Source organism: Ictalurus furcatus, chromosome 13, assembly GCF_023375685.1.
Source record: "Ictalurus furcatus strain D&B chromosome 13, Billie_1.0, whole genome shotgun sequence".
Lineage (NCBI taxonomy): Eukaryota > Metazoa > Chordata > Actinopteri > Siluriformes > Ictaluridae > Ictalurus > Ictalurus furcatus.
In genome coordinates, this window is record NC_071267.1 from 7,551,571 (window position 1) to 7,579,011 (window position 27,441).

The following is a 27,441-nucleotide window of genomic DNA, read 5'->3' on the forward strand; positions in this document are numbered from 1 at the left end:
GAGCCATTCCTTGGTGGATTTGCTAGTGTGTCTAGGATCATTATCCTGTTGAAAGGTCCACTTTCGGTTCAGCTTATACTTTCGGACAGAGGGCCTACATTATCTTCAAGCACTCTTTGATACAATACAGAATTCATAGTTGAATCAATGAATGCATGTTGTCCAGTCCCTGAGATAGCGAAGCAAGCCCAAACCACAACATTTTCACCACCGTGCTTCACAGTTGGTATGAGGTGCTTTCCTGAAAAGTTGTCTTTGGTCTGCGCCAAACATGTCTGCTGTTACTGTGGCCAAACAACTCTAACTTTGAATCGTCTGCTCAGAGCACATTGTTCCAAAAGGCCTGGTCTTTTCCTGTATGCCAATTGGCAAACTGTATTGCAGAGGCTTTTTCCTGGCACCCCTCTAATGCAGGTCAATCTCTTTCTGATTGTAGAAGCATGCACTTTGACACCAACAGTTGCAAGACTTACTAGCAGATCCTGTGATGAAATTTTGGGATTCTTGGAGACTTATTTTTGCATCAGACGGACTGCTGTTGGGCTGAATTTGCAGGGGTGGCCAGTCCCTGAAATCTGCACCATTAGTAGATTATTTTCCTTACAGTGGAATGATGTATTTCAAATCATTTGGAGATCTTTTTAAATCACTTGCCAGACTCTTAGGCATCCACACATTTTTTTTCTGAAGGCCTTACAGAACTCTTTAGATCTTGGCATGATGACACCAGACACTAGATAAGAGAGGGGTATAAATAAGACAGGTTCCACCTGCACTCCCTTAGCAGGTTCTAATGATTTGAACACCTGATTGAAGGTGTGACTGATCTGTTTTTTGTTAATATAAATTGTAAAAAATACTACAATGTCAATTTTATGTCATTTTATAGAGTGTCTCACCTTCATTAATAGGCACTGTTTAAAACAGGATCAAATGTTTGCAAAAAAAAAATGTCAAAAAAGCCAACAATTTCCATGGGGTGTGCTTGCTGTTTTTTTTCCACATGACTGTATGTGACCTTATTTCCTTTAAAGAAATAACCAGTTTCTGTTCAGTATTTTTTTTAAAGAAGAAAGTGCTTTGAGTCTATCTGAAAGAAATGTAAATGTAAATTTTATATACAGCTCCCAACCCATTAAGTTCTTTTCATCCACAGGTCCAAGGAGCTCATCAAGGAGGCCATTCTAGACAATGATTTCATGAAGAACCTAGAGCTCTCACAGATCCAGGAGATAGTGGATTGCATGTACCCGGTGGAGTATGACAAAGAAAGCTGCATTATTAAAGAGGGTGATGTGGGCTCTCTCGTCTATGTTATGGAAGGTGAGTAGTGATGTGCAAATTAAAATGTAGATTAAAAAGTCAATTCTGCATCTCAGGACCTCTTAGATTCTTTAAAGTTTTAATTACTTCAAACTGAATTGATCACAATAAAAGGTTACAGGCATTTTTAAGCTGACAATAGTATGCAAATGCTACCAGACTTAATCAATAATAGTGATAATTAATCAGTAATGCCCATTATGAGTGTTATTATTGGCAAAATCTTGTGTTATCAACATTACTAGCCATGTACTTCACTACCAGATGACAGGAATGAATGTTTGTGTCCGGAGTGTCTTTGTGGAAAGAATTCGACATAGATCAGTTCTCACCTTTGGTCCCTTTTTATAACAGGTTGCTTTTGAAGGAAAATGTCAGTCACTTCATGTTTCTCTCTTAATGCCTCTTAATCCATTTTTCCCCTTATAAAGCTTGTTCTGGCTAAACTGATATGATGCTTTGGTAATTCAATAGGGCTGTGCAATTAATCAAATTTTCAAATTCAATTTCGATTATGGCCTCCGACGATTATGAAAACAAAATAATCGAGATAAAACAAGTATTGTGCTGCATTCCGTTTTGCCAATTTTTTTTCCGTCTTCTTAAAAACCATGCGCCATTGTTTTTTTTTTTTTTTTTTGTTTTTTTTTACAGTGGTGCGCTTTCACCCCTCCCTAAAAGGCTAAACTCATTCCTTGCCAGGCTGTGGCATTTTTAGAGCCAATATGACATAAAGAGGAGTCCAATGTGGAACAAAACGAAATAATGTTTGGTATCATTGGAAAGCTAATTTCCTCTAGCGTCATGACAGCTGGTCTAAATATGGTCATTTCCTTTCTGAAGCTCACGCAGAAAGTACAGGCTGATCTGAACCAGGAGACAGCATTTCATTTGCTAAGGAAGTTTAAAGTTAATTTCTGGTGATGCGATTCGCTGAAATGCGTCATGTGACATGCTCTGCTAGCTTTGTTTAATTTATTTAATTTTGTTTTACATTTTTTTTTTCAGTTGAATTATATTCAAGGAAATCCACTGTTAAAAACACAATAAAAAGTTTTTTTTTTTTTTTTAAAGTTTAATAAATGCATGATGTTTCCAAAGTCAATGAGTATTCATGTTTAATAATCGTGATCTCAATATTGACCAAAATAATCGTGATTATGATTTTTGCCATAATTGAGCAGCCCTATAATTCAATACGTCTCTGTTTCAAGACATGAATCAAGTTAACACAAAGTGAATTAGGACATGGAAGTAGACAAAGAAAGTTATCTTAATAATTAATATTGTAAAATACCTTTAACATAAATTAATTATACCACAGTGCTGTTGAATTCTCAAATCTGATTGGTCAGTATTTTTTTTTCTCAGTTGTTCTCTCCAATTTGGTCATTTGCCAATTCCCACCAATTGCCAATTCTCACCTCTTAGATATGACGGCAACGAACCAGGGGAGGATGAAGTCTAACTCATACTTTCTTAGAGACACATGAAGCCAACTATCGCATTTTTTCGAACTGCTGCCCATGCAGCGTAACACATTCGCTATCTTCCCTCTTCCACATACTGTACATCACCTCATAAATGCCTGTTATAGGCTAGTGTCACTCTGATTGACAAGGAGAGAGAAACATCATCCATTCCACGCAAAGAGCATTGGAAATAAAAAATTCTAATAGTTGGGAAATAGCTGTGGTATAAGATGAATAATACACTTTGGAAAGGCCTGCCACCACTCCGGACTGGCATCACACCACTCTGTCATAATTATTTTCTTATAACAGCACATCCTGAAGTATTTTACTGATAATTTGACCAACAATAATAAATTACTTCCTCTGTAGCAGACTTTTTAGATATGGGACATGGGAGACATGGGTTATTGTACTTATTGGTATTCAGTGGTGTAGTCTGGGGTCAGAGTGGACCTGGAGAAGATACTTGTGCTGATTTCAGAGTGCCTGTCTGGTCAGAGTGTCTGTCTGGTCATGATCGAGTTGTCCTAGACTGCTGATCGCATTTAAGCAGGACAAATTCCCTTATTTAAACTCAGGTGTCAAGTGCGTAGCAGCTCTGAGGCTGAGGTTGAGTTATACTTCTCTACTTTGAACATACCCCATTGCTCGTTCATTCAGTTCTGAAGAAACAAAAGTGGTGCACCTTAAAATGCCACCTGAATTGCTGGTCTTGTTGTGAACCTGGGGTCCTGCCACAGCGGAGATGACATTCTGCTGTGGTATCTTGCTGTGCCAGTGTGTGGTGTTGATTTAGATCTGATGGACTCCTTTTTTCTAGCTTTCAACAACAACCCTGCAGGGAGTGTACACTGTATTGCAGAATCTTTCTCAGCAAGCTCCTAGACTCTCAGCCTTCCAGAGTCCATTGTTTCGCCATAGATTTACTTTCTTTTGTCACATCTGGCCTTGCAGATTTAAACTGACAGCCTCCTGATTTACACTTTTCCTATAGACCTGGCCGGATTCCCACTGACGAAGGTTTTCTGTGGCTTTTTGGCAACACCAAAGCCATAGACAGATGAGAGCCTTCATCCTGCTGTGCTTTTTCAGGCTGCTATTCAGTTGTTGCTTTCTGGCTTTGACACATTCAAGCAGTGGGTCAGAATCTAGCAGCCAGTGCTTGTGGCATTAACACGACTTTTTAATTCGCACAGCTTTTCAGATCCTGTACTTGGAAAGGGACAGGCACATTTTTTCTCTCCCTGTTGTCTGCTGTATGTTTTGCTAAGACAGATTTATTGGATATGCAATTAAGCTATATTTAGACATACTTCAAATTAATCAGTGCTCAGTGCACATTTGACTAATGTTTTAATTAATTAGGGTGTAGGATGGATGTCAGGGTGAAACATCACTTTAAATGCAGCTCAGGTTCTACATTATGCATATCTCTGAGTTTTGAGGTGTGAGGAAATGATTCATAGCAGCTCATTTATAAGACACCATAAATTCACACTGATTCTCACAGTACAAAAGACACTCAGATTTACTGTAGGGAGCAAGTTATACCACATATCTCTCATAAAAGCGTGAAACTGGCCTGGAATAAACAGCGTGATTTCACTGTGAAGGGCATAATAATACTTAACGATCTTTGGGTCAGTTTGGAGTAACCTATTAATATTTAAAGGTCTGAAAGTACAGCGTTGTTTGCTGATTATATTTATGTATATACAGTAGGGGTCTAATACAATATCTGTCTGTATTTCTTTTTAGCGCTCCAAATATCTATGCAAATATTAGAAACTATTGTGTAGATTTATCTCACAATTGAGACTTTTTACCCTAGTTAATATCTCAAAGTTATGATTTTTTTTTTTTTTATCTCACAATTGTGAGTTCCACTTAATAGACTATCCTCTACCAATAACCAAGCCACAAAAATACCACAGGCACAACATCCAGTTCATCCTTAGGCATACTGATGGAGTGGCCAGATCCCGCTAAAAAAAGAATCAACAAGAATGTTTGTTTACACAAGGCTGCATATGTTTGTGTTGTTGTGGTTTGTTTATTGAAAACAGAAGCACTGAGTCATAATTGTGAGATATTAACAAATAATTTTTTCTGTAGAAAGTCACAATTGTGAAATATTAACTTGCAGCTGCGAGATAGACAGTCACAATTGCTTAATATTTGTAGTTGCATGAAATTAACTTGCAATTACAAAACCTAAGGGTGAATCAAATGAAAGCACTGACTTTTAATTTTATTTTGCATTGTTTATTGCAAATACACAATCTGCATTTCATATAAAAGTTTTCCAACATTTAGTGAGTGGATTTCTCTAGAAAAAGCTATTTGGTTGAAATCTAATTAATGTCACACTTTTAAGGTTTTCATTTGATGCACCCTCATAAAAAAATTGTTTGCTTGATAAAAAAATGTAATTATAGTGAGATAAAGCTTCGTAATATTTTCTCATACGTGACAGAGATGAGATCCCGTAAATATGTGAATATGTAAATATGTAAATACGTAGATATGTAAATAGGTGATCCCGTGAATAAGGCTCCTGGGCCAGATGGAATTCTAGGTCGGTTCTTGAAAAACTGCACTCTAGAATTAACCCCCATTCTTCATTCTCTTTTCCTTCGATCACTTTGTACTTCAACAATACCAGTCATATGGAAAAGATCAGTTGTTATTCCTGCTCCCCAAAAAAAAAAAATCATCCAACAGAGTTAAATCACTACAGGCCAGTATCATTAACTTCGATCATAATGAAATGCTTTGAGAAAATGGTTCAAAACATTATGCTTCCTTTTTGGATTGTCTCCAATTTGCATATAAGCGGAAGAGAGGTACAGAGGATGCAGTGGCTCGTCTCTTGCACTGTCTACATCAACACCTGGATATTCCTGGAAATTATGCCAGACTTCTTTTCATTGACTTTAACTCAATTCAGTGTCATCAGGTTATCAAGAAACTACAGTGTCTGCAAGTTCCATCACCACTAGTACACTGGATTTATAATTTCCTTTCTAATAGACCACAAGTGGTAAAGGTGGACAATGCATTATCGCCCATTATTGTTTTCAACAGAGACTGGCAGTTATTCGTAAATTTAAACATCAGTCAGTTCAGCCTAGTTTTCTTCTTTTTTTGTATCGAAGTATTATTGAGCCGGTTCTTATGTATGGTGCCATTTGTTTCTTTCATATGCTAACAGTTACAAATAAGAACTCTTAAAGATAACTAATTTAGCGAGAAAAATGATTGGTATTTCCACCCCTAATTTATCGGACTGTGTCATTTCATATACGCTCTGGAAGGCACATAAAATTTTAAATGATCCAGACCACCCACTTCAACCCCCTTTCCTTCTGGCCCCAGGTATAGTCTACCCATGTGCAGATAGACCAGCTATGGTAGGAGTTTTGTTCCTATGGCTATACGAGCATTAAACACATAGGTAATCAGCCATTGTGATGCCCCATCTTATGCTCCGGCATTTGTTGTATGATCCTGATGTTTTCATTCCTTTTTTGTCCCCTTCTCCCCTCCATGTTTTTGATTGTTTTGATGGTTAATATGTATGGTGTTGTTGTGTTTATGTTTTCTACGCACCCACGGTGGAAACAAATTTCCTCTTTGAGGACAAATAAAATTATCGATCTATATCTATCTATCTATCTATCTATATATATATATCTATATCTATATATATATATATATATATATATATATATATATATATATATATATATATAAATATATCTGTAGTTGGGTTTAAACCTACAATGGGCCTAAACCAGAACGTTTTTTTCTCTTTTTTTTGTTAATAAAAAATATGCAGGGAGTGTTTTTTTTTCCGTCCATCCATTTTCTAGTTGGAAAGTAGTAAAACCACCACAACCCTGACCAGGCAGTTACTAAAGATGAATGAACGAACACTGCAAAGGCATTGCTGTAAATTAATATTAATGAATTTGTCCACTATGCGTCATATCTGACCTGCTCGCCCACATGAAAGTAAAATCTGGATAATGTATTCATACTTGGTATTTGAGTATTATCTTTAAGTTATAGCAATAAAAAATAGGTTAGATGTAGAAAACCTGTACAAAAGGTGATAGCTGTAGAGATTATCAGCACAAATATCCATGATTCGGGTTAACTGTATTGTCACATAATTGATTAGAATTATTAGAAAACATTGTTAGAAATTGTTAGAAAATTGTTAGAAAATTAATGATGTTTTAAAATGGCAGCCCTCTGTTGTGTCTCCATTGAAATAACAGGCACTTTAAACTGAAAACCATGACATTCTACGAGTCATTCTGGTACACATGAAGTGCTTCCACCAGCACAGACAATTATAAACAGAAATGCACAATGGCATGATGGTGGTAAAAATCTCTTCTGCTGAGATCTTTCAGAATGTACACTTTGAGCTGGAGTGACGTAAACAGGAGCCCCTCTTACCCCTGTCTGCAGTGCTAATGATGAAACTGAGCTATACTTAACCCATGTGAAAGTTTGTAAATAGATGAGAGTTGCAGATGCGATGGATTTGCATGTAGCAGTTGAAGTAGATGATCTGCCAAACTACCACAAACTGTCACCGGATGATGCTCAGACTCATTAATATGCTCTTATAACCGCCAACAGAAATAAAATGGCTCAGTTAAGATTTGTGTAATTTTTAATTATTTTTTAATTTATGCTTCACATGAGCTGTATTAGGCGATGAAGTGGAGTTAATATATGATTAGTGTGTGTAACAAATCTATTTTTAGATTCAACCTGTGCCTTCTTTCTAATTTTAATATTTGAATGTCCATAAGAGTTAATGACCAGCCTATTTGAATAACCAAGTAGAGGAAAAATGGTATCTTGTGACATCAAATATAATTTTCCACCATTATTAAACTTTTGGTGGTGGTGCACGTGTTTATGCATTTGACAGCTTTTATATTGAAAAATAATGAACAGAAATATTAAAAGCTTTATGCCAGTGCAAATTCTTAGCCTCTAGCTCTGTTGTAGCTGTGTGAGATCAGGCATCAGGTGAAATTTAAACTTAGTGAAGTTTTAACTGCAGGGAAAATTTAATTGGATTGCTGAACACAGTGTAATCACAGTGTGTTAAAATTATCTTATGTCTATTAATCTGATGGTCAGTATTTGCATGCTGTATTTACTAAACCATCGAAAAGAAAGACAGAAATTGTTACACCATATGAGAGCAGTGCTTTTTGTAAAATGGGTTTTAGCCAGAGGAATTTGATTTGTGTCCATTGTAGTTTGTCTTTTAATGGCATTACTGGAAATGTGTTATCACACTTTTCTACTATCCCATCAGGTTCCCATCCATCTGCTCCCACTTACATGAGAGTAAAAACCATGAGCTCTAAAAATCATGTGCTTAAGGGTATAAAGTATAAAAAATGAATTTTAAAAATGAAATTTTAAATAAATATGAAAAATAATGAAACAATGTCACAGTGCTGGAAATCTTGAGAATTATTGTTTTTTTGTTGTTGTTGTTATAATTCATTTATTCGTTTATAATGAATATAATTAATTTATTCATTTATAATGCACCTCAAACCTGCACACCATGATAGTGCTACTCTCTGTATGAAAATGCTGTTAAGTCAGCAGGGCGAATGCACCCATAGCTATAAACATGCAATTCCATAAACAGTCAGGGGCTTGAATGATCCTAGATTGTTAGAAATGTGTGGAATTCAAATTACCTAACGAGCAACACATTTTTTGTATAAGCCCTCCTAAAAGGAAGGTGAGGACAAGCATAAAATAAGGACATCTCTGGTGAGGGCAAAATAATGAAAAGAAGATAAGAGGGTAAAATAAGAAATAGCCAAAAGCAAAAGAGGAAATTGTTGTTAGCAGCAGCCAACACAAATCAAAATGGATCACTTGAATGGAAAAATAAACAGTTACTAGGGCTATAAGAGACACACAATTCTAATTTGATTCTCAATATGATACATTTTTTGATAAAGCAAAAATTATTTTTGCCTGAATTACAGAAGCATTTCCTGCTTTCTGCTGACCATAGCCATTGCCAAGCTAGCACACGAATATGCTAGCATGCTGGTGTACTAGCTCATGAAATACAGCATACATAGGAGAAACTTATTAGGGCCTGAACACCGATGGTGCGAGGCCCTATTGGATCTGCTCCATTTATTATTATTATTAGGGCCCGAGCACCGGAGGTGCTAAAGCCCTACAGTTTTTGGAATGTTTTTCCACAATTATTTCTTCTTTTTATTTAGATTTTTAACACATTCGCCTGTGTTTTAAGGCATTTGCCATGCGTGAAAAGTCTTGAAACTTGGCACACACATCAGAACTGCGTAAAATAAAAACTTTATGTAGTATTTAGGCTTGGGTGTGGTCGAGGAGCTCTACAGCAGCACCAAACACTCAGAGGTGCCCAAGATTTCTTGCACAAGTTCACTTGGTTTTATAAGACTCCACCCAACAGGAAGATTTTGGATGGAATGTAGGATTTTGAAATTTTCCCATGGTGTTTTGAGGGGCTTACGATGGCTGAAAACTTATGAAAGTTTACACATACATTTGTCTTAGGATAGCTTTTGATTTCTTATCGCAATTTGGCATAGACATGCCTCATTGGCTCCACAGTGCCCCCTAATTTGCAAATGCATATTTAATGCCTTTGGAATACTTGAAAATTCTTGAAACTTGGTACACCCATCAAAGATTGGTAACAATCTATAATTCGTTTTTCATTTGTCCTGCTTGTGGCCAGTGGACTCCATAGCACCCCCTAACATTTCTGAATGAGTTTATTGCTGTGGTTGCCACACAGTTTGTCCGATTATCACAAGTTTTGGTGGGGACATTGTTCTAACCATGGCAGACATTTTTCCCTTTGGCTTGTATTGGCTCTGCCCAACAGGAAGTTGGCCATTTTGGTTTGTTTGAAAAAAATGCATGCTCTGGTTTGTGAAATACTCCTCCTAGGGGATTTATGTGACAAGCACCAAACATGGTCAACATCATGCCAAGACACTGAAAATGCTAAATTGTGAATGGATTTGTGATATATCGAACGATGTTGCCATGGTGAAGCGATAAACTTATGGCATAAAAATGAGATATAGGAAGAGCTCGTATCTTTGCTTTGCATTGTGTGATTTAGGTCAAAACTGAAATTTATATTTGGTATTTGTGGCTGCACACATGGATGTGACTAATGTGGGGCAAGGTCATAGTGCCACCAACTGGCAGCAAGAAGTGTTTCAATAGTGATCGTATCTTTGCTGTGCATTGTGCGATTTAGATCAAAACTGAGATTTTTTTTTGCTATTGTAGGCTGATCAGATAAATGTGATTATTGTGGGGCAATGTCATAGCGTCACCAGCTGGCAGCAGGAAGTGTTTCAATACTGCTCATATCTTTGCTATGCATTGTGTGATTTAGATCAAAATTTAGATTTTTATTTGGTGTTGTAGGCTGATCACATGGATGTGACTTGCAGGGCTTGCTCTGGCTATGACATGCAAGGGCCTTACGTCCCCATGTGACAGGGAGACCTCTCATTAAGGCCCGAGCACCGATGCTCTGAGGCCCTGTTGGATCTGCTCCGTTTCTTCTTTTTTTCTCAAATGAATTGTATTTTTGAGGGCCTAAACATCCCTGAAAACTCACGAAACTTTGCACATGTGTCAGAACTGGTGAAAATTTACATCTGATAGGGGTTCCAGAATTGAGTGTGGCAAAATGGCTTGATAGCACCACCTACAAAATTTTAACAATGTGCGCCTCATGCTAAGTTTCACCTACATATACGAAATTCAGTACACATGTGTAACATGCCAATACATACAACAAAGTCTCTTGAACCCATGCCCTAAACTCAACAGAAAGTTAGCCATTTTGATTTTTATTTTTGCCATTTTTATTTTTGTTTTTGCCATTTCCAGGCCTCATACTTTAACAAACTCCCCCTAGCGATTTCATCTTGCTCCAAACTTCACATGTTTGACAAAAGTCAAACATTTACATGTCAATATTTAGTTATAGTCATAGTGCCACCTACTGGCAACAGCCATTTCCAGGCCTTGTTCTTGAACTCCTCCCAGAGATTTAATCAGATCAACATCATATTCAGTGAGTCTCATCTAAAGGCCTTGCCAATGTTAAAGTGCAAAGTTTTTTAGTTTTCCTTGAAGGGCCTGTCCGTGGTGGCCTAACAAATTTCGATATTAAACGGATTACATTTTTGAGGCCTAAACATGCTCAAAAACTCATGCAACTTTGGACACACCTCAACATTTACATCTGATACAGGTTTTAGAATTGACTGTGGCAAAATGGCTCGATAGCGCCACCTACAAAATTTCAGTGATGTGTGCCTCATGCTATGTTTCATGTACAAGTACGAAATTCGGTGGCATGTTACACATGTCTAATATGTACAAAAAGGTCTCTCGAACCCATGCCCTAAACTCAACAGGAAGTCAGCCATTTTGATTTTTCTCTTCATTTTTTGCTCTGTTTTTGCCATATCCAGGCCTCGTACCTTAACGAATTCCTCCTAGAGATTTCATTGGATCGACATCATATTTGGTCAGTGTCATCTAAAGGCCTTGACAATGCTAAATTGTGAAGCTTTAGAGTTTTTGCTGCATAGTGTGGGCGTAGCAGTCTCACAAAATTTGGTGTTTCTCCATGAAACTGTTATAACCCAAGCATACAATGTCCATTCTGCTCCAAACTTCACAAGTATGATACAGATCCCGGCCTGAGTACATCTACATGCCACTATTCAGTTATAGTCACAGCGCTACCTGCTGGCAACATGAACTGACATGTTTTACGCTGACTCAGACATACAATGTTCAATCTGCACCAAACTTCACATGTTTTGTACAAAACCTGGCCTGAGGTTATCTACATGCCAGTATTCAGTTGCGGTCATAGCGCCACTTGCTGCCAACAGGTAGTGACATGTTTTACACTGATGTATTCCTAGCAACATATAAAAATATGCCAGCAATTTCTAAACATGCTAGCAACATACTGTCAACACTTTAATGCTATTAAACAGTAAGTTGTTGCAGCTCAAGCATACAATGCCTAATCTTCCCAAAACTTCACAGGCTTGATGAGCGTCCTAGCTTGGAGACATCTACATGCCAATATTCAGTTATAGTAATAGCGCCACCTACTGGCAACATGAAGTGACATGTTTTGCACTGATCTATTCCTAGCAACATATACAAATATGCCAGCAAGTTCTAAACATGCTAGCAACATGCTAGACATGTTAAAACATGCTAACAACACTGCACTAACATGCTAACAAGACTAACAATAGCTGCATGCTAAACCATGCTATTACTAGTATTAAACAGGATGTTGTTATAACTCAAACATACAATGGTCAATCTCTACCAAACTTTACATATTTGATACGAATCCTGGTCTGAGGACATCTACATGACTATGTTCAGTTATATTCATAGCACCACCTTCTGGCAACATGAACTGACATGTTTTACACAAACTCAGACATACACTGTTAAATCTGCACCAAACTTCACATATTTTATATGAATCCTGCCCTGAGGATATCTACGTGCCAATATTCAGTTATAGTCATAGTGCCACTTACTGACAACAATGTCAAAAACAACTATATAAGCTTTAAAAAATTGAATGGCTTTGCCCTGGCAGAACAGCCCCAACATGCACCTGGGTGCGAAGGCCCGTTTATTGCTGCTTGCAGCTTTCATTTTTAAGAGAGGGGTTACGGGATCTAGATTGGATCAATGAGACCATTCAAAATTTTTTAGACATAGCAGATTGATTCACAGTACAGGGAGTAGACCGATCCAAGTTTGGGTCAAAAACACAGTTTAAATCCCCTCCAAAAATCAACAGGTGAGTATTTAAAAAGGAGAGGTTGCTCAACAGTCTATTAGCAAATTCCGCATCATCAAAGTTTGGAGCATATACATTTACCAACAAAACCTGTCTTTGCATTAGGGTACCAGCAACTATAATATATCTACCATTCACATCAGCAATAATGTTAGTGGACGAAAACTGTGACCTTTTGCCAATTAAAATATCAACCCCTCTAGCCTTCGAATTAAAGTTCGAGTGGAAGACTTGACTCACCCAATTGCAGTGTAACCTGTGATGATCTTTAATACCCCAACAAACCCCTAAACACACACACACACCCAAAGTCTCCATAAAACAAAAGAACAAAGGAGACAGCAGTGTTTCCCACAGTAACCAAAACTTGTCCACAATGTGAAAACAACTCAGAGAGTAATGATAATGAGTCTTTATTGGTCACATACAGTAGAACACAGTGAAATTGTTTTCTTCGCAGAAAACCAGGAAGCTGGGGTCAGAGCGCAGGGTCAGCCATGATACGGCGCCCCTGGAGCAGAGAGGGTTAAGGGCCTTGCTCAAGGGCCCAACAGTGGCAGCTTGGCAGTGCTGGGGCTTGAACCCTCGACCTTCCGATCAGTAACCCAGAGCCTTAGTCTGAGCCTTAGTCACACCCCAAAAGTCTCACTAAGAGAAAAGGCTCCTACTGACTTCAAGACTGAAAAACAGTCTGCGTGCAATAACAAATATAATCTTTTCTATTGTCTTTTATATTGTCTTTTATATTGACTTGTTACAAATTAGACCAAATACAGATAATGTAACAGTGTAGCATGTAAGGCTGAGGAAAAAATACTAACATAATTTAAACAGAAACTCTAACCTAGTCAGAGCATCGTAACAGAGAACCACATCATTACAGAGGTAGATTTAAAGAGAGTGAAAAAGACACCGCTGACATGGGTGATGCAGCTCACCCAGATGTCAAGAATTTAACATAGTCCTCTGCTGAAACGAAGTCCTTCTGAACATCGTTATAAGTAATGCGAAGCCATGCCGGATGAAGTATTCCATAGCGAGTGTCCTCAATGCCACGAAGTTGACGCCTAACCTCGTTAAACACGGCCCGAGCCCGGGCTATCTTGGCAGTGTGGTCCAGGAAGACTGAAATGGTCAAATCCCTCACTTTAATCCGTTGGAGCTCTCTCGCGTGGTGTACAATGTCAACCAAGTCACTGTGATAGTGGAATCTGCACACAATAGCTCGTGGTCGTTCACCAGGCTTGGGTTTAGGCTGAAGGGTCCGGTGGGACCGGTCCAAAACCGGCTTCTTCTCCAGACCAAACGCCTCCTTCAGCAAGGCCACTACAGCAGCAGTTGTACAGGTGTCAGGGCCCTCTGGAACACCCACTATCCTAATGTTATTGCACCGTGACCTAGATTTAAGTCATCACATTTATGCTGACTTCACAGAGATACCAGATAATGTCAGTGCTGTATTTGTCGTATTCTCTCCAATATTGGCCCTTCAAAATGCCTGAAAATGCAATATTCACATTAAAAAGACATTCTGAAGCACTTTTCATATGAGATGCAAACTTAAAACTTGCTGGAAATTTATATAGTAGTTGGTTCTAATGGCAACAATACCTTTATGGATGCCAAATAATGCTTCTACTCGTAGTTTATAAGGGTTTAATATTTAAGAAAATCAATTTTACTTTGTACGATTAGTATTTAAAAAAAAGAAAAAGAAAATTCCGTATACTTCCATGTGCTTTCTTATGGCTTGTTTTGTGCTATGTGTATGTAAAACCAATAGTCTTTAATCAGAAATAAGCACAGTATTACTGAAATTCATAAAACTGTCAAAAAATATATACAAATTTAAAAATAGTTAAATTCAGTTTTGACTAATTTCGAGTAGTAAATTGGATGATTTTAATAAATTAAAAAAACTTATTAAAGCTGCAAGCAGTGATAAACAAGCCCTCACGTCCTGGCACACGTTGGGGCTGCTCTGCCAGGGGAACAGCATTTAATTTTTTTTTAAGCATTTATATGTTGTTCTCAGGGGCGCACGGTGGGGTTAGCACATTCGCCTCACGCCTCCAGGGTCCGGGGTTCGATTCCCGCCGGGGCCGTGTGTGTGGAGTTTGCGTGTTCTCCCCGCAGTTCTCCCAGTGCTGCGGGGGTTTCCTCCCAGGTAGGCTGATTGGTGTGTCTAAAGTGTCCGTAGTGTATGGGTGGGTGTGTGTGTGTATGTGATTGACTGCGATGGATTGGCACCCTGTCCAGGGTGTACCCTGCCTTGTGCCCGATGCTCCCTGGGATTGGCTCCAGGTTCCCCCGTGACCCTGAAGCAGTAGAAGATGGATGGATGTTGTTATCAGTGTATCATGAGGTAAAACATGTAATTTCCTGTTGGCAGTAGGTGGTGCTTTGACTATAACTGAATATTGGCATGTAGGATTCTTGGAGAACATTGTATGAGTTATAACAACTTCCTGTTTCATGTCGAAACATCGAAGTTTGTCAGACCACCACATCAAGGCCTTTAGATTAGACTGACTGAATATGATGTTAATCCGATTAAATCCTCTAGGAGGAGTTCGTTAAAGTACAAGGAAATGTCAAAATATGAGCAAGAATTGCAGAGAAATATCAAAATGGCTGAATTCTTGCTGGGTTTAGGATATGGCTCTAGGAGCCATGTAGGTGAAACATAGCACGTGGGCTCCTTTGTTGAAGACGCTATCGAGCCACTTTGCCACACTCATTCAGATGTAAATTTTCACCACTTTTGAGGTGTGTGTGAAATTTCATGAGTTTTCGAGCATGTTTAGGCCTCAAAAATGTGATTTGTTTCATACTGAAATTTGTCAGGCAGCGACGGACACGCCCTTCAACGAAAACTCAAAAGCTTCGCAATTTAACATTGTCAAAGCCTTTAAATAAGATTGACCAAATATAATGATCTGATTAAATCTTTGGGAGGAGTTTGTTAAAGTACGAGGCCTGGAAATGGCTTTTGGCAGTGGGTGGCGCTATGACAATAACTGAATATTTGCATGTAGATGTCTTCAGGCCTGGACTTTTATCAAACATGTGAAGTTTGGAGCAGATTGGTTATTGTATGTTTGAGTTATAACAACTTCCTCTTTCATGGCGAAACATCAAACTTTGTGAGACCGCCACGCCCATGCCGTGCAGCAAAACTCAAAAGCAAAAACTCTAAATGTTTAGGTCCTCTACAATGCGATTAATTTCAATAAAGAATAATAATAATAATAATAATAATAATAATAATAAAAGCTGCAAGCAGCGATGAACGGGCCCTTGCACCCAGGTGCACGTTGGGGCTGCTCTGCCAGGGGAATGCCATTAAATTTTTTTAGCACTTTTTAGCACTTACATGTTGTTAGGAGTGTATCACGATGCAAACTGTATCATTTCCTGTTGCCAGCAGGTGCCGCTATGACTAATACTGAATCTTGGCATGTAGATTTCTCTCAGGCCAGGACTTTTATCAAACATGTGAAGTTTGGAGCAGATTGGACATTCTATGTTTGAGTTATAACAACTTCCCTTTTCATGGCAAAAGATCGAAATTTGTGAGACCCCCACGCTGTGCAGCGAAAACTCAAAAGCTTTGCAATTTAGCATCGGCTATGCCTTTAGATGAGACTGACCAAATATGAAGCCGATCTGATGAAATCTCTAGGAGGAGTTCATTAAAGTACGAGTCATGGAATTGGCAAAAACAGTGCAAATATTGAAGAGAAAAATCAAAATGGCTGACTTCCTGAATAATAATAACAATAATAATAAAAAGAGCAGCTCCAATAGGTCTTCGCACCAGTGATGCTCGGGCCCTAATAATGTCACGTTTTGGAGATGGATGCAAGTGCACATAATAAGTTTAATAAAGACCATAACAAAACATAAGACACTAAGACATTGTGGCAAAACACCATGGCAAAGACTAAACATAAACCAAAGACTTAAATACAGCAACAAAGACAACGACAAAGAAATTCAAACGTAAGAGAAGGAATACAGTGCAAATTGTGGCTATATACACGAGTGCTCGTTAACAAGAATGCGATTCAGGTGCAGGTGGTCATGTGACTGTGATGTAGTAAGGTGCAGTGGTTTATATATATATAAACAAGTTATACTCACTATATATGTACAGGGTTTGTTGACTAGTTTGTAGCTAAAAAAGGGGAATAACAAAAATGCATATTTTAAAGGGGGCAAAATAAAGCCCATTTGATTGTGGCAAAATTACCACTACCTATTTGGCATGCCATCATTTATTGCCATATCAACCCCTTAACGACACATCAACAGACCGTATTCAGATTAATATTGCACCTTAATTTGTAGAGTTTGGCGACTACTTTTCAGGCAAATCACATAAACTTTCTGGCACCTCAGATAAACCTTAAAGACATCCATATAAACTCTATTTAAATTGCAGCGTAACTATTTCAGTACAGGTGGTGCTATAACTATGACTTAGAATTTCCATGTTGGTGCAATCAGGAATGGCCCATTGGTAACCATGCGCAATTTGAAGCTGATGAAACAAAGCATGACCAAGTTATACCCACTTCCTAACCGACTTCCTGTTGGGCAGAGCTTAAGGCTGTCAGCACGAAGTTGTCTGGCTTGATGTTACTGGCTTGATGTTACTGGATGTCTGGGTGGATGTTACTGAGGTGACTGGAGCTGAAAAGTGATATGCTACAGAGAATACCAAAAATGCACATAATTCGAAGGAGGAAAAACAGAGCCCCCCCCTCCAGTCCACACTTCCTGCTGCCATTTAGTAGCACTATGACCATGCCCAGCAATAGTCACATCCATGTGATCAACCCACAGTAACAAATAAAAATTTCAATTTTGAACTAAATCACACAATGCACAGCAAATATATTATCACTATTGCAGCACTTCCTGCTGCCAGTTGGTGGCACAATGACTGTGCCCCACATTAGTCACATCCATGTGTTCAGCCCCCAATACCGAATATAAATCTCAATTTTGACCTAAATCACACAGTGCAAACCAAAGATATGAGCTGTTCCTATATCTCTTTTTTATGACATAAGTTTATTACCATGCCAAGGAAACACCGTTCAATATATCAAAAATCCGTTCACAATTTAGCAATAACAATTTAACTATCTTGGCATGATGGTGGCCATCTTTGGTGCCTGTCAAATAAATCCCCTAGAAGGAGTATTTTGAAATCCATGTGTTTTTCCAAACAAACCAAAATGGTTGACTTCCTGTTGGGCGGAGCTACTACAAGCCAAAGGGAAAAATGTCTGTCATGGTGAGAGCAACGTCCCCACCAAAACTTGTAAAAACTTGTGGCAACCACAGCAATAAAAAAATGTTAGGGGGTGCTATAGAGCTCACTGGTCATAACCAGGACAAATGACAAAAGAATTATAGAATGCTGCCAATCTTTGATGGGTATAGCAAGTTTCAAGAGTTTTCGAGTATTCCAAAGACATGAAATATGCATTTTCGTACTAGGGGGCACTGTGGAGCCAATGAGGCACGTCTATGGCAAATTGTGATAACAAATCAAAAGCTATCCTAAGACAAATGTATGTGTAAACTTTCATTAGTTTTCAGCCATCATAAGCCCCTCAGAACACTGAAAATTTCAAAATCCTACATTCCATCCAACATGGCTGACTTCCTGTTGGGTGGAGTCAGATAAAACCAAGTGAACTTTGTCTTACATGATGAGATCAATAACCATACCAAATCTTGTGCACCTCTGAGCAACTTCATCCCAACCATTGATTGCGTTTGGTGGCACTGTAGAGCTCCTCGACCACATCCAAGCCTAAACACTACATAACTTTTTGATTTTTACACAGGTCTGATGTGTGTGCCAAGTTTCATGAGTTTTCACACATGACAAATGCCTAAAAAACAGGTGAATGTGTTAAAAATTTTTTGTGAAAAAACATTCCAAAAACAATAGGTCTTTAGCACTTCCAGTGCTCAGGCCTTAATAATAATAAATAGAGCAGATCCAATAGGGAAGGGGTGTCCAATCTTATCCGCAGAGGCCCGTGTGGGTGCAGGTTTTTATTCCAACCAAGCAGGAGCCACACCTGATTCCACCAGTTGATCTTGGCTTTCAGTAGACTCAGGTGTGGCTTCTGCTTGGTTGGAATGACAACCTGCACCCACACCGGCCCTTTGCGGATAAGATTGGACACCTGGGCTTCACAGCATCGGTGCTCGTGCCCTAAATATAGCTGCAAGCATCAATACCGGGATCAAGCCAGTTATCGGCACCATGAGCAGCCTCAAAAGCTTTTATCACATTTGTGATATGTTTTTGGTTAGAGTCCGATGAACAGAGTATGAGGAGTTACAAAAAGTAAACTTTCAGCCATTAAAAAAACATTCATTTGAAAAGATATCATGCATGAAAGTGTTCAAGAGTTATAAGCCAAAAAAGCAATTTTTTTCTACCTCTTGACCAGTAGGGGCAGTGCGCCGAAATGCTGCAGGTAATCTTAGGTCCTAATGTTGATGACACTTACCAAGTTTTGTCACAATCCCTCAAAGTATTATGGAGATTCAGCCTCAAGTTCAATTTTGTGCGAATCTTCTTGAGCCATGGAATCAGAGGAATAAGAATTTAGTTTCTAGGAGTCACAGTTCAAAAGTTATTAACATAAACGTGAGTGCAATTTTGGACAGTTCGTGGCCTAGAGGGATTGAGATAGAGAAGCCAAATTTGCTTTATTAACAGAGCAACAGAACATCAGGTCATGATGGCTATGACAAATAATAAGTTTGGTATGCATACGCTAAAGCGTTACGGAGATATACCCTCACGTTTCTTTTGACGTGCTTGCCATTGAATTCGTTGAAGCGCCATTTGAAAATTGTATGGTTTATCAAAATTCTGTGACAACTTTTTGTTGTAAGTGTCTCTAGATGATGCATGCGTATTTTCATGCAAATCGGACAATCTGCCTAGGAAGTCTAGGTTTTTCAGAAAATTCAAAATGGCGTAAAATTTTCATGATGGAAAATGACGTCATAGGGTGCAAAAGAATTTAGTTTCTAGGACTCATGGTTCAAAAGTTATTAACATAAATGTGGGTGCAACTTTGGACAGTTGCTAGCCCTAGAGAGATTGAGATAGAGAAGCCATATTTGCTTTATTAACAAAGGACCCTGTCCAGTGTGCCAAGTTTCATAACTTTCCCGCAAACAGTTCTATGGGCTGCCATCGATTCAAGAGCAGAAGAAGAAAACTAACGAAAACAATAGTGGTCTTCGCCCCTTCTGTGCTTGACCCCAATATGAAAGCTAACAAAAACAATAGGGGTCTTCGCCCCTTCTGTATTTGACCCCAATATGAAAGCTAACAAAAACAATAGGGGTCTTCGCCCCTTCTGTGCTTGACCCCAATATGAAAGCTAACAAAAACAATAGGTGTCATTCGCTCTTTCTGGGTTTGACCCCTAATAAACAGAGCAGATACAATAGGGCCTTGCACCTCCGGTGCTCAGGCCCTAATAATCCTAAAGAAAAGAATAGGGCCTTCGCAATTACAATAAAAATAATAATAAACGTCTCAGATCTGATAGCGTATTGCACCATTAGTGCTCGGGCCCTAATAATAACAATATTGCTGCAAGCAGTGACGAAGGGCCCAAGCACAATTAAAGTTTGATGCATAAACACGGCAACACTTTTTAAGATATCAAGACTCCTTTTGCAATTTTACTTCAGCTGTGTCTCAACAATATTCTGACCAAGTTCGGAGCGATTCCGGTAAATATAAGAAGACTATTTAAAAGTGTCTTTTAAGTGACACACTTCCACACTTGCTGCCAGTTAGTGGCGCTATGACCATGACTCACATTAGTCACGTTCCATTGTGATCAGCCCCTGTGACCAAACATACAGCTCAAGTTTGATCTAAATCACTCATTGCCTGCATAAGATATGAGGCACTTCATATAAAACGTCCTGCTAGGCGGCGCTCATGTCTGCCATTTTGAAAGTTATCCTGCTTGATGAGAACAATATATGTACAGAATTTGGTGACTGTAGGTAAAACTGACCCCACAACTTTAGTCAAAAGGGAGCGTTACAGAGCCAGTTCTCCATGCCCATATCTTAGCTTTTGTGTACTTCTAACGGCTGACATCTCTGAAGTGTGTGCCGACTTTCATGAAATTTTAAGCATGCTAAGAGCCTCAAAAACTGCAGAAAAGAGTATTTATATTTGATGATTTACCATGGCAACACTATTTAAGATATTAAAAATCCTTTGACAATTTTAGTTCAGCCATGTCTTGACATTATTCTGACCAAGTTCGAAGCGATTTGGGTAAATATGAGAAGAGTATTTAAAAGTCTGTTTTAAGTGACACACCTCCTGCTGCTAGTTGGTGGCGCTATGACCGTGACTCACAATAGTCACATCCATGTGATCAGCCCCGAGTACCAAACATACAGCTCAAGTTTCATCTAAATCACTCATTGCAGGCAGGATATATAACACTTCCTTTTTCCCATTTTTGCTATAAATATATTGCCTCGTCATGCGAAAACATTCGAGATATCAAAAATCCCTTCACAATTTAGCATCTTTACTGGCTTGGCATAATTTTGTCCATGTTTGGTGACAATCACATGAATCGCCTAGGATGAGCATTGAAATTTTCAGAGCCTGCAATTTAACAAAAAAATCCATATTATATCCAAAATGGCTGACTTCCTGTTGGGCGGACGTTATTTACGGAATATATTTACTGAGTTTGATGACTGTAGGTAAACCAACCCCCCCACTTTTGTCAAATGGAGGCACTACAGAGCTCTCTCTACACACCCTCTCCACACACTAAGGCTTTTCCAGTGACTAATGGCTGACAACTCTGATGTGTGTGTTGAGTTTCATGTAATTTGAAGCATACTAAGAGCCTCAAAAACACCCAAGAATATTTATTAAAGTTTGATGTATTGCCATGGCAACAGTATTTAAGATATAAAGGATACTTTCACAAGTCTACATCTGCAGTGTTTTGACATTATTCTGATGAATTTTGAAGCAAATCAGGTAAAAAATAAAACAGTGATTTCGAAGCATTTTGATATGTTACACACCTCCTGCTGCCAGTTGGTAGCACTATGACTTTGACTCACAATAGTTGCATTCATGTGATTGGCCTTCTTCAACAAACTTACAGCTGAAGTTTCATCCAAATCAGTCAATGTATGTAAAAGTTATAACACACTTCCTGGTTCTCTTTTCTCACCATAAATTCGTTTCAACACCACGGTCAAACCATTCAAGTTATTAAAGATCTGCTCACATACTCAATGTCATGAGTTCATGCTGACCGAGATTGGTAGTGATTGGATGAATTCACTAGGAGGTGAAATTCAAATTCCAGAGCATGCATTTTTCAAGCAACCCTAAATAGTCGACTTCCTATTGGGCGGAGCTAATGACATACCACCGGAGGTTGTTAGGCCCAATGAGATCTATATGTGTACCAAGTTTCATAAATGTACATGCTAATATATATCCAAGATTTCAGACTGCGTTCAAGGGGGCGCTGTAGAGTCCCCCTGCCACTCTCATGTACAAGCTTTGGCTGGAGTTTTTGAGTATGTTAAGGGCCCCAAAATCCTTGGAGAAAAAAAAAAATTATAATAATTTAATAATAATAAGAAGAAGAATCCTAAAGAAAACAATAGGACCTTTGCACTTTCAGTGCTTGGGCCCTAAATAAACGGAGCAGATCCAATAGGGCCTCACATCATCGGTGTTTGGGCCCTAATAACTACGAATAGAAGCAATATCAGGCATCCACAATGGAGCCATTGTCATCATAACCATATGATACTTATTTGAGCATGTGAATAGTGCTTTTTGTGCAAATATTTAATTTTTGCCTCTTTTGAAATACACATTTTAAAAAATAAGTCAGATAAAACCTTGCTATGAGCTTGCTAACACTAACCATTTTTGAAGTATACTAACTCTGGCAAGAGTGTACACAGTATTTACAAGAGCACAGCTCTCACAGTATTTGCAAGAGCACAACTCTCACAGTAAGATCATTTAAACTGAAGCCAACGGAAAGTTAAGAAGGGTTCATTTGTTCATGTAATTATTTTTTATGCATCATATTTTAAAGAAAATATGGGCAGATTGCTATAATATTTGAGATTTGTCAGTCCTTTATACTAAACTTTACATACTAAAAGTTTTAGTGATTTTTGAGCTCATGGTGCAGCCAGGTTGAGCTGCTATGGAATAAAATTTGACTCATACAGGACTCTTAGGTCCCGTCTGCACAGATGCACACAATTTGAAAAATAAATCTGCGCTTTGGCCTCCTGTCCACTCAAAAAATGTTTTAAGTCACTGAAAAATGAAGCTTTATGAAAACACCTTTCAAAAGTGAAGCAATTTTAAAACAGTTTGGACTGTTTTCATTTGGAGGTGAAAAATATATGTTTTTTAAATCGCTGACATCACAGCATCAACCTGTGTATACCTACTGCATATTGTCAATATGTGTGTTATTAATATACTAGAATTCCTTTTATCATATCTGCTGACCAGGTTGTTACTTTGTTGTTTGTGATTTCCAATTTGATGATGTATTTGCAATTTTGTTTAATTATTACACCCTTGTGTTTTCAAATAATTTTTGTGTTTTCATATGGATGGAGATATTTTCCAAAAATGGAAGAGTAAACATACCCATATACGAGTGTCCATGTTATCTATTAAGATGAACTGATGCTATAAACACTAAATTACCATGTCCACACAAATACTTCAAATGAGTGACCATCACTCTGATATGTATAAAGGGATAATTTGTCCAGACTTCTTATTTTGACAAATGTCTACCTTTCACTAGGTCTGAATAAGATGCCTGTTCTGTCCTCTGTGGTGTATCAGTCGATTTTATTAGTCAGATTTTGAATTCATACACTATCTCTCCTCGTTTCTTTCTTTGAACCTATGATGCTAACACTGCTAACTAGAAATGAAAGGCAACAGGCTGCAATTGACATGATGCAAATTACACACCACAAACATTACACAGTTGTCACACACTGCTTTTGTTCTACAAAGCATTTGCATAAAGAAATGTGCATATGATTATAGATGTTGGATTCTGTGTTAAGCAGCATTAAACAAGTCGTCCCTAATGAAAGAAAGCGCCATAATTCCTTACTTTGATCACAGTATCTAGCTGGAACAGGGAACAGCTTGTTAAAATATTATTTTGGTAAAACCAAATTTTTCATTCTGTGTCTATTAAATAAGCAAATCACTTTGTTCTTCACAAAAGGATTAGACAATATTATAAAAGATTGCCATATTCTGCATTATTTCCAGATTCAAAGCAATAAAACATACCAATTGTATTGGCTTTTATTTATTTTTTTTTTACTACGAAACCCAGTAAAATGTTAATTGTAGCTTTGTTACTTGGTATACTGCCTCATTGCTGATAATCTACCTGGCTGAAGGCAGGTGCTCCTTTCCACTGAATCCTTTTCATTCTGCCAGCAGTTAACAACTCTGTCTCAGCTTGACATGCGACCAGTAGAACGCTTGTGCATCCCACACAGCACGGCTAGCTATTTAATTCTGTGTTTTTACCAAGGGCTCCCTTCAGGGAAATTAGCTCACATTAAAAAAAGGAAAAAAAAACAAAAACAAAACAATAGTTATAATAAAAAAGTAAAAAGAGGTTAAAAAAAAAAAGAAGTCTTTTTTAGCTGATAAAGACTTGAACACCAGAAGCTTGGCACAGTGCCTTGGCTTGTTTCTACAGTGTTTCAATATCTGTTTCAGCCACAAAAAGTAGTTCCATCACAAGTGACGCAATTCTATACAAAGTTAGCGCTTTATCCTGGTCAGGGTCACAAGGAATCTGAATCTTATCTTGGAAACATTGTTCAGTAGGAGAGAATAGTCGATCACAGGGCATCACAGACACAAACACATATACACACGATATACAGTGCTTACAATAGTGATTGTTTACTACAACAAATAAATTGTTTTCAATCCAATTATCAGTCCGTACCTTATTTCATGGAGTTTTTTTGTGCTTGTTGCAGCCAAAAATGCTTGATTTTGCTGTGGCTTTTTGCAAAATTTATTCTGATTTTTTGCGGAAAACTAATTGAATTGGCGACCTTGCAATTGCATAAAATTGTTTTGCATGGTCTTTTTCAGTGATGTTTGTTGGTAAATAAGACATTTTAGCTGTATTAATCTGCAGAAAATCTTTGGTAATTGTGAAAAATTGCAAGCTTCTATGAATATTGTGGAGTTTGCTTGATTTAGCATTCTTTTCTGAGATCATAAAATCTAATAAGCTCCTATGTAAATTGTTACTATAGAAATGAAACATTGTAACCTTGTGCTCCCTCAACATTGTGTGAGCTTCATGCTGTAGGGAGTGCCTTTGCGCTCGACCGGTATCTGAACTCTGCATAAATTTATAGGCCCAATTTATAGGCCTGCCATGGTCAGATGATTTGACATTTCACTCCTTGCGTGACTATAAACAGCACCTATAAACCAAGTCATCAGCTTCTTTGTATTCAGCAGAGCTGCATGTCTGTTGTCTGTGTGAACATTCCAAAAGCTTTTCACTTCTCTCATCTCTATACTTTCCTGCTTTTCTATATATATATATATATATATATATATATACATACATACATACACACACACACATATAATTTATTTATTTTCTCTTCTGTCGCTATCCTGAGCAAACAGAATGAGTCAGAGAGAGTTCAGAAAGTGTGTTACTCCATGTTCTCATTTTATTACAGAGGGGGATGGACACATTTTGTGTGCGAAGTGTTTGGGAGTGGAGCATGCTGCAGCAGCCCTTGAGGTGGTTGACTGCTCTCATTGTGAACGCTTCACAATGAAGCAGCTCTGCACTCGGTTCTCTCTCGTCTGTGTTACTGGGTTACTGGGTCCAGTTCAGAGCTCAACCCTCCCCCCGGTTCAGAGGTGTGCTCATCACAATAGTCAGCACAGAGCAGAGCCCAACGTTAGAGCAGGAAGTAAAATCTCTCTTGGAAAAAGGGGCCATAGAACATGTACCTCTTTCTCTGAGGTAGGGAGGTTTTTACAGCCGATATTTCCGGGTCCGCAAAAAGATGAATATGCGGCCAGTTTTAGATCTGCGTCATCTGAACCACACTCTTTTGACACACAGGTTCAAGATGTTGGCGTTCAAGTAATCATTTCATAGATTCAGTTTGAGGATTGGTTTGTGATAATAGATCTAAAAGATGCATATTTCCACATAGAAATATTGCCTAGTCATTGGAATTATTATTATCATTATTTCTAGTAGTTCAGGGATTTGGCAATTTGACATTGAGATGTTGAGCCTCAGAGAAGCTTCTGAAATGTGGCTCTTTTGCTGGCTCTGACATCTCTCAAAAAAGTAGGAAATCTCCAAGGTCCCTCTGTTGCCCTTTCCTGCCATGACTTTGCCCCTTCCTATATCCTAGGACAGATTATATTCCTTTCTACCCTCCTCCATTATTTATACCGGAACAAGGAAAATTGCACCTACTGTGTCCAAGAAGTGCTTTTTGCACTTCTGGCCAGTGGCATAAGTCGGAGCAGTTGCTGGTCTGCTTTGGCAGTGACAGTAGAGGTGATGCTGTGTCACAGCAGTGCATCTCTAATTGGATAGTGTAAGCGATCTCAATTGCTTATGAGGTGCATGGCCTTGCTATTTCTATGGCATAAGGGCTCATCCCACTAGGGTGGTCACCTCCTCGAAGGCTTTATCTAGAGGGGTACCCTTACAGGATGTGTGTGGTCTATGACACATACATTCATTCAGTATTACAGTTTTGACATGGATTCCACTCCGGGCTTGAGGGTCTTGCAGTGACCCTAAGGCTCAGGACTTTTGGGACAAACCATGACCCCAGTGTGACGGAGCAGGTATACTCATTCCCACAACGTGAAGCGCATGCAATGTTGAGTTCCCTTTGAAAGGGAACGTCTGTGTTATGCATGTATCATGTAACCCTGTTCCCTGAGGAGGGAATGAGACGTTGCGTAGCTTTATCATACTGGGGTATGTTTGTAAATTGCGTCTTAGTTTCAGACAAAGAGAAGCTGATGATGTGGAAATGCCACGTAACCTGACCATGGCATGCCTATAAATTGGTGTGATTGTACACAGACTTTTACACAGGTACCAGTCGCACGAAGGTGCTCCCTACAGCATGAAGCTCATGCAACGTCTCATTCCCTTTTCAGAGAACAGGGTACCGAGACGATTTGTCTTAGAGCTGGCACTAATGTCAAAGCTGCAGTTATAGAAAATTCAACTCCTTCTGACCAATCAGATTTGAGAATTCTACTTTTGCTACTGCTTCTACTTCGTTCACCTGAGTAACTCTCTCAGTTCCTGAGGATGGTAATAGTTGGATAGCTTAAAGATTGCATGAGTTTACTGTGGATAGTACCACATGGATACTATAGATGGCTTTGCATGATCTCACTTGGACAGGCTAAGATTGCAGTTTATGTCATGTAGCCTCAAGTTTTATTCATTATTCAATGGATAACTTCACTTTGACAGTATAGATTTAAAGCTAAAGACTAAAATGAAATAACAAAACTAACTCTGTTGCTTGTACTGAAGATTCTTTCAGTAC

At 38.5% G+C, this 27,441-nt stretch overlaps 1 protein-coding gene across 2 annotated transcripts in view; it reads left to right on the forward strand.

Annotated features, from left to right (window-relative positions):
• The window catches only part of prkg1b (protein kinase cGMP-dependent 1b), a 256,193-nt gene that overhangs the window by 29,256 nt on the left and 199,496 nt on the right, over positions 1 to 27,441 (forward strand). For both annotated transcript variants that reach the window (XM_053639520.1, XM_053639519.1), the window contains exon 2: positions 1,157 to 1,323. In XM_053639520.1, coding sequence (XP_053495495.1) covers positions 1,157 to 1,323 — 167 coding nt within the window. The remainder of the gene's footprint in view (positions 1 to 1,156; positions 1,324 to 27,441) is intronic.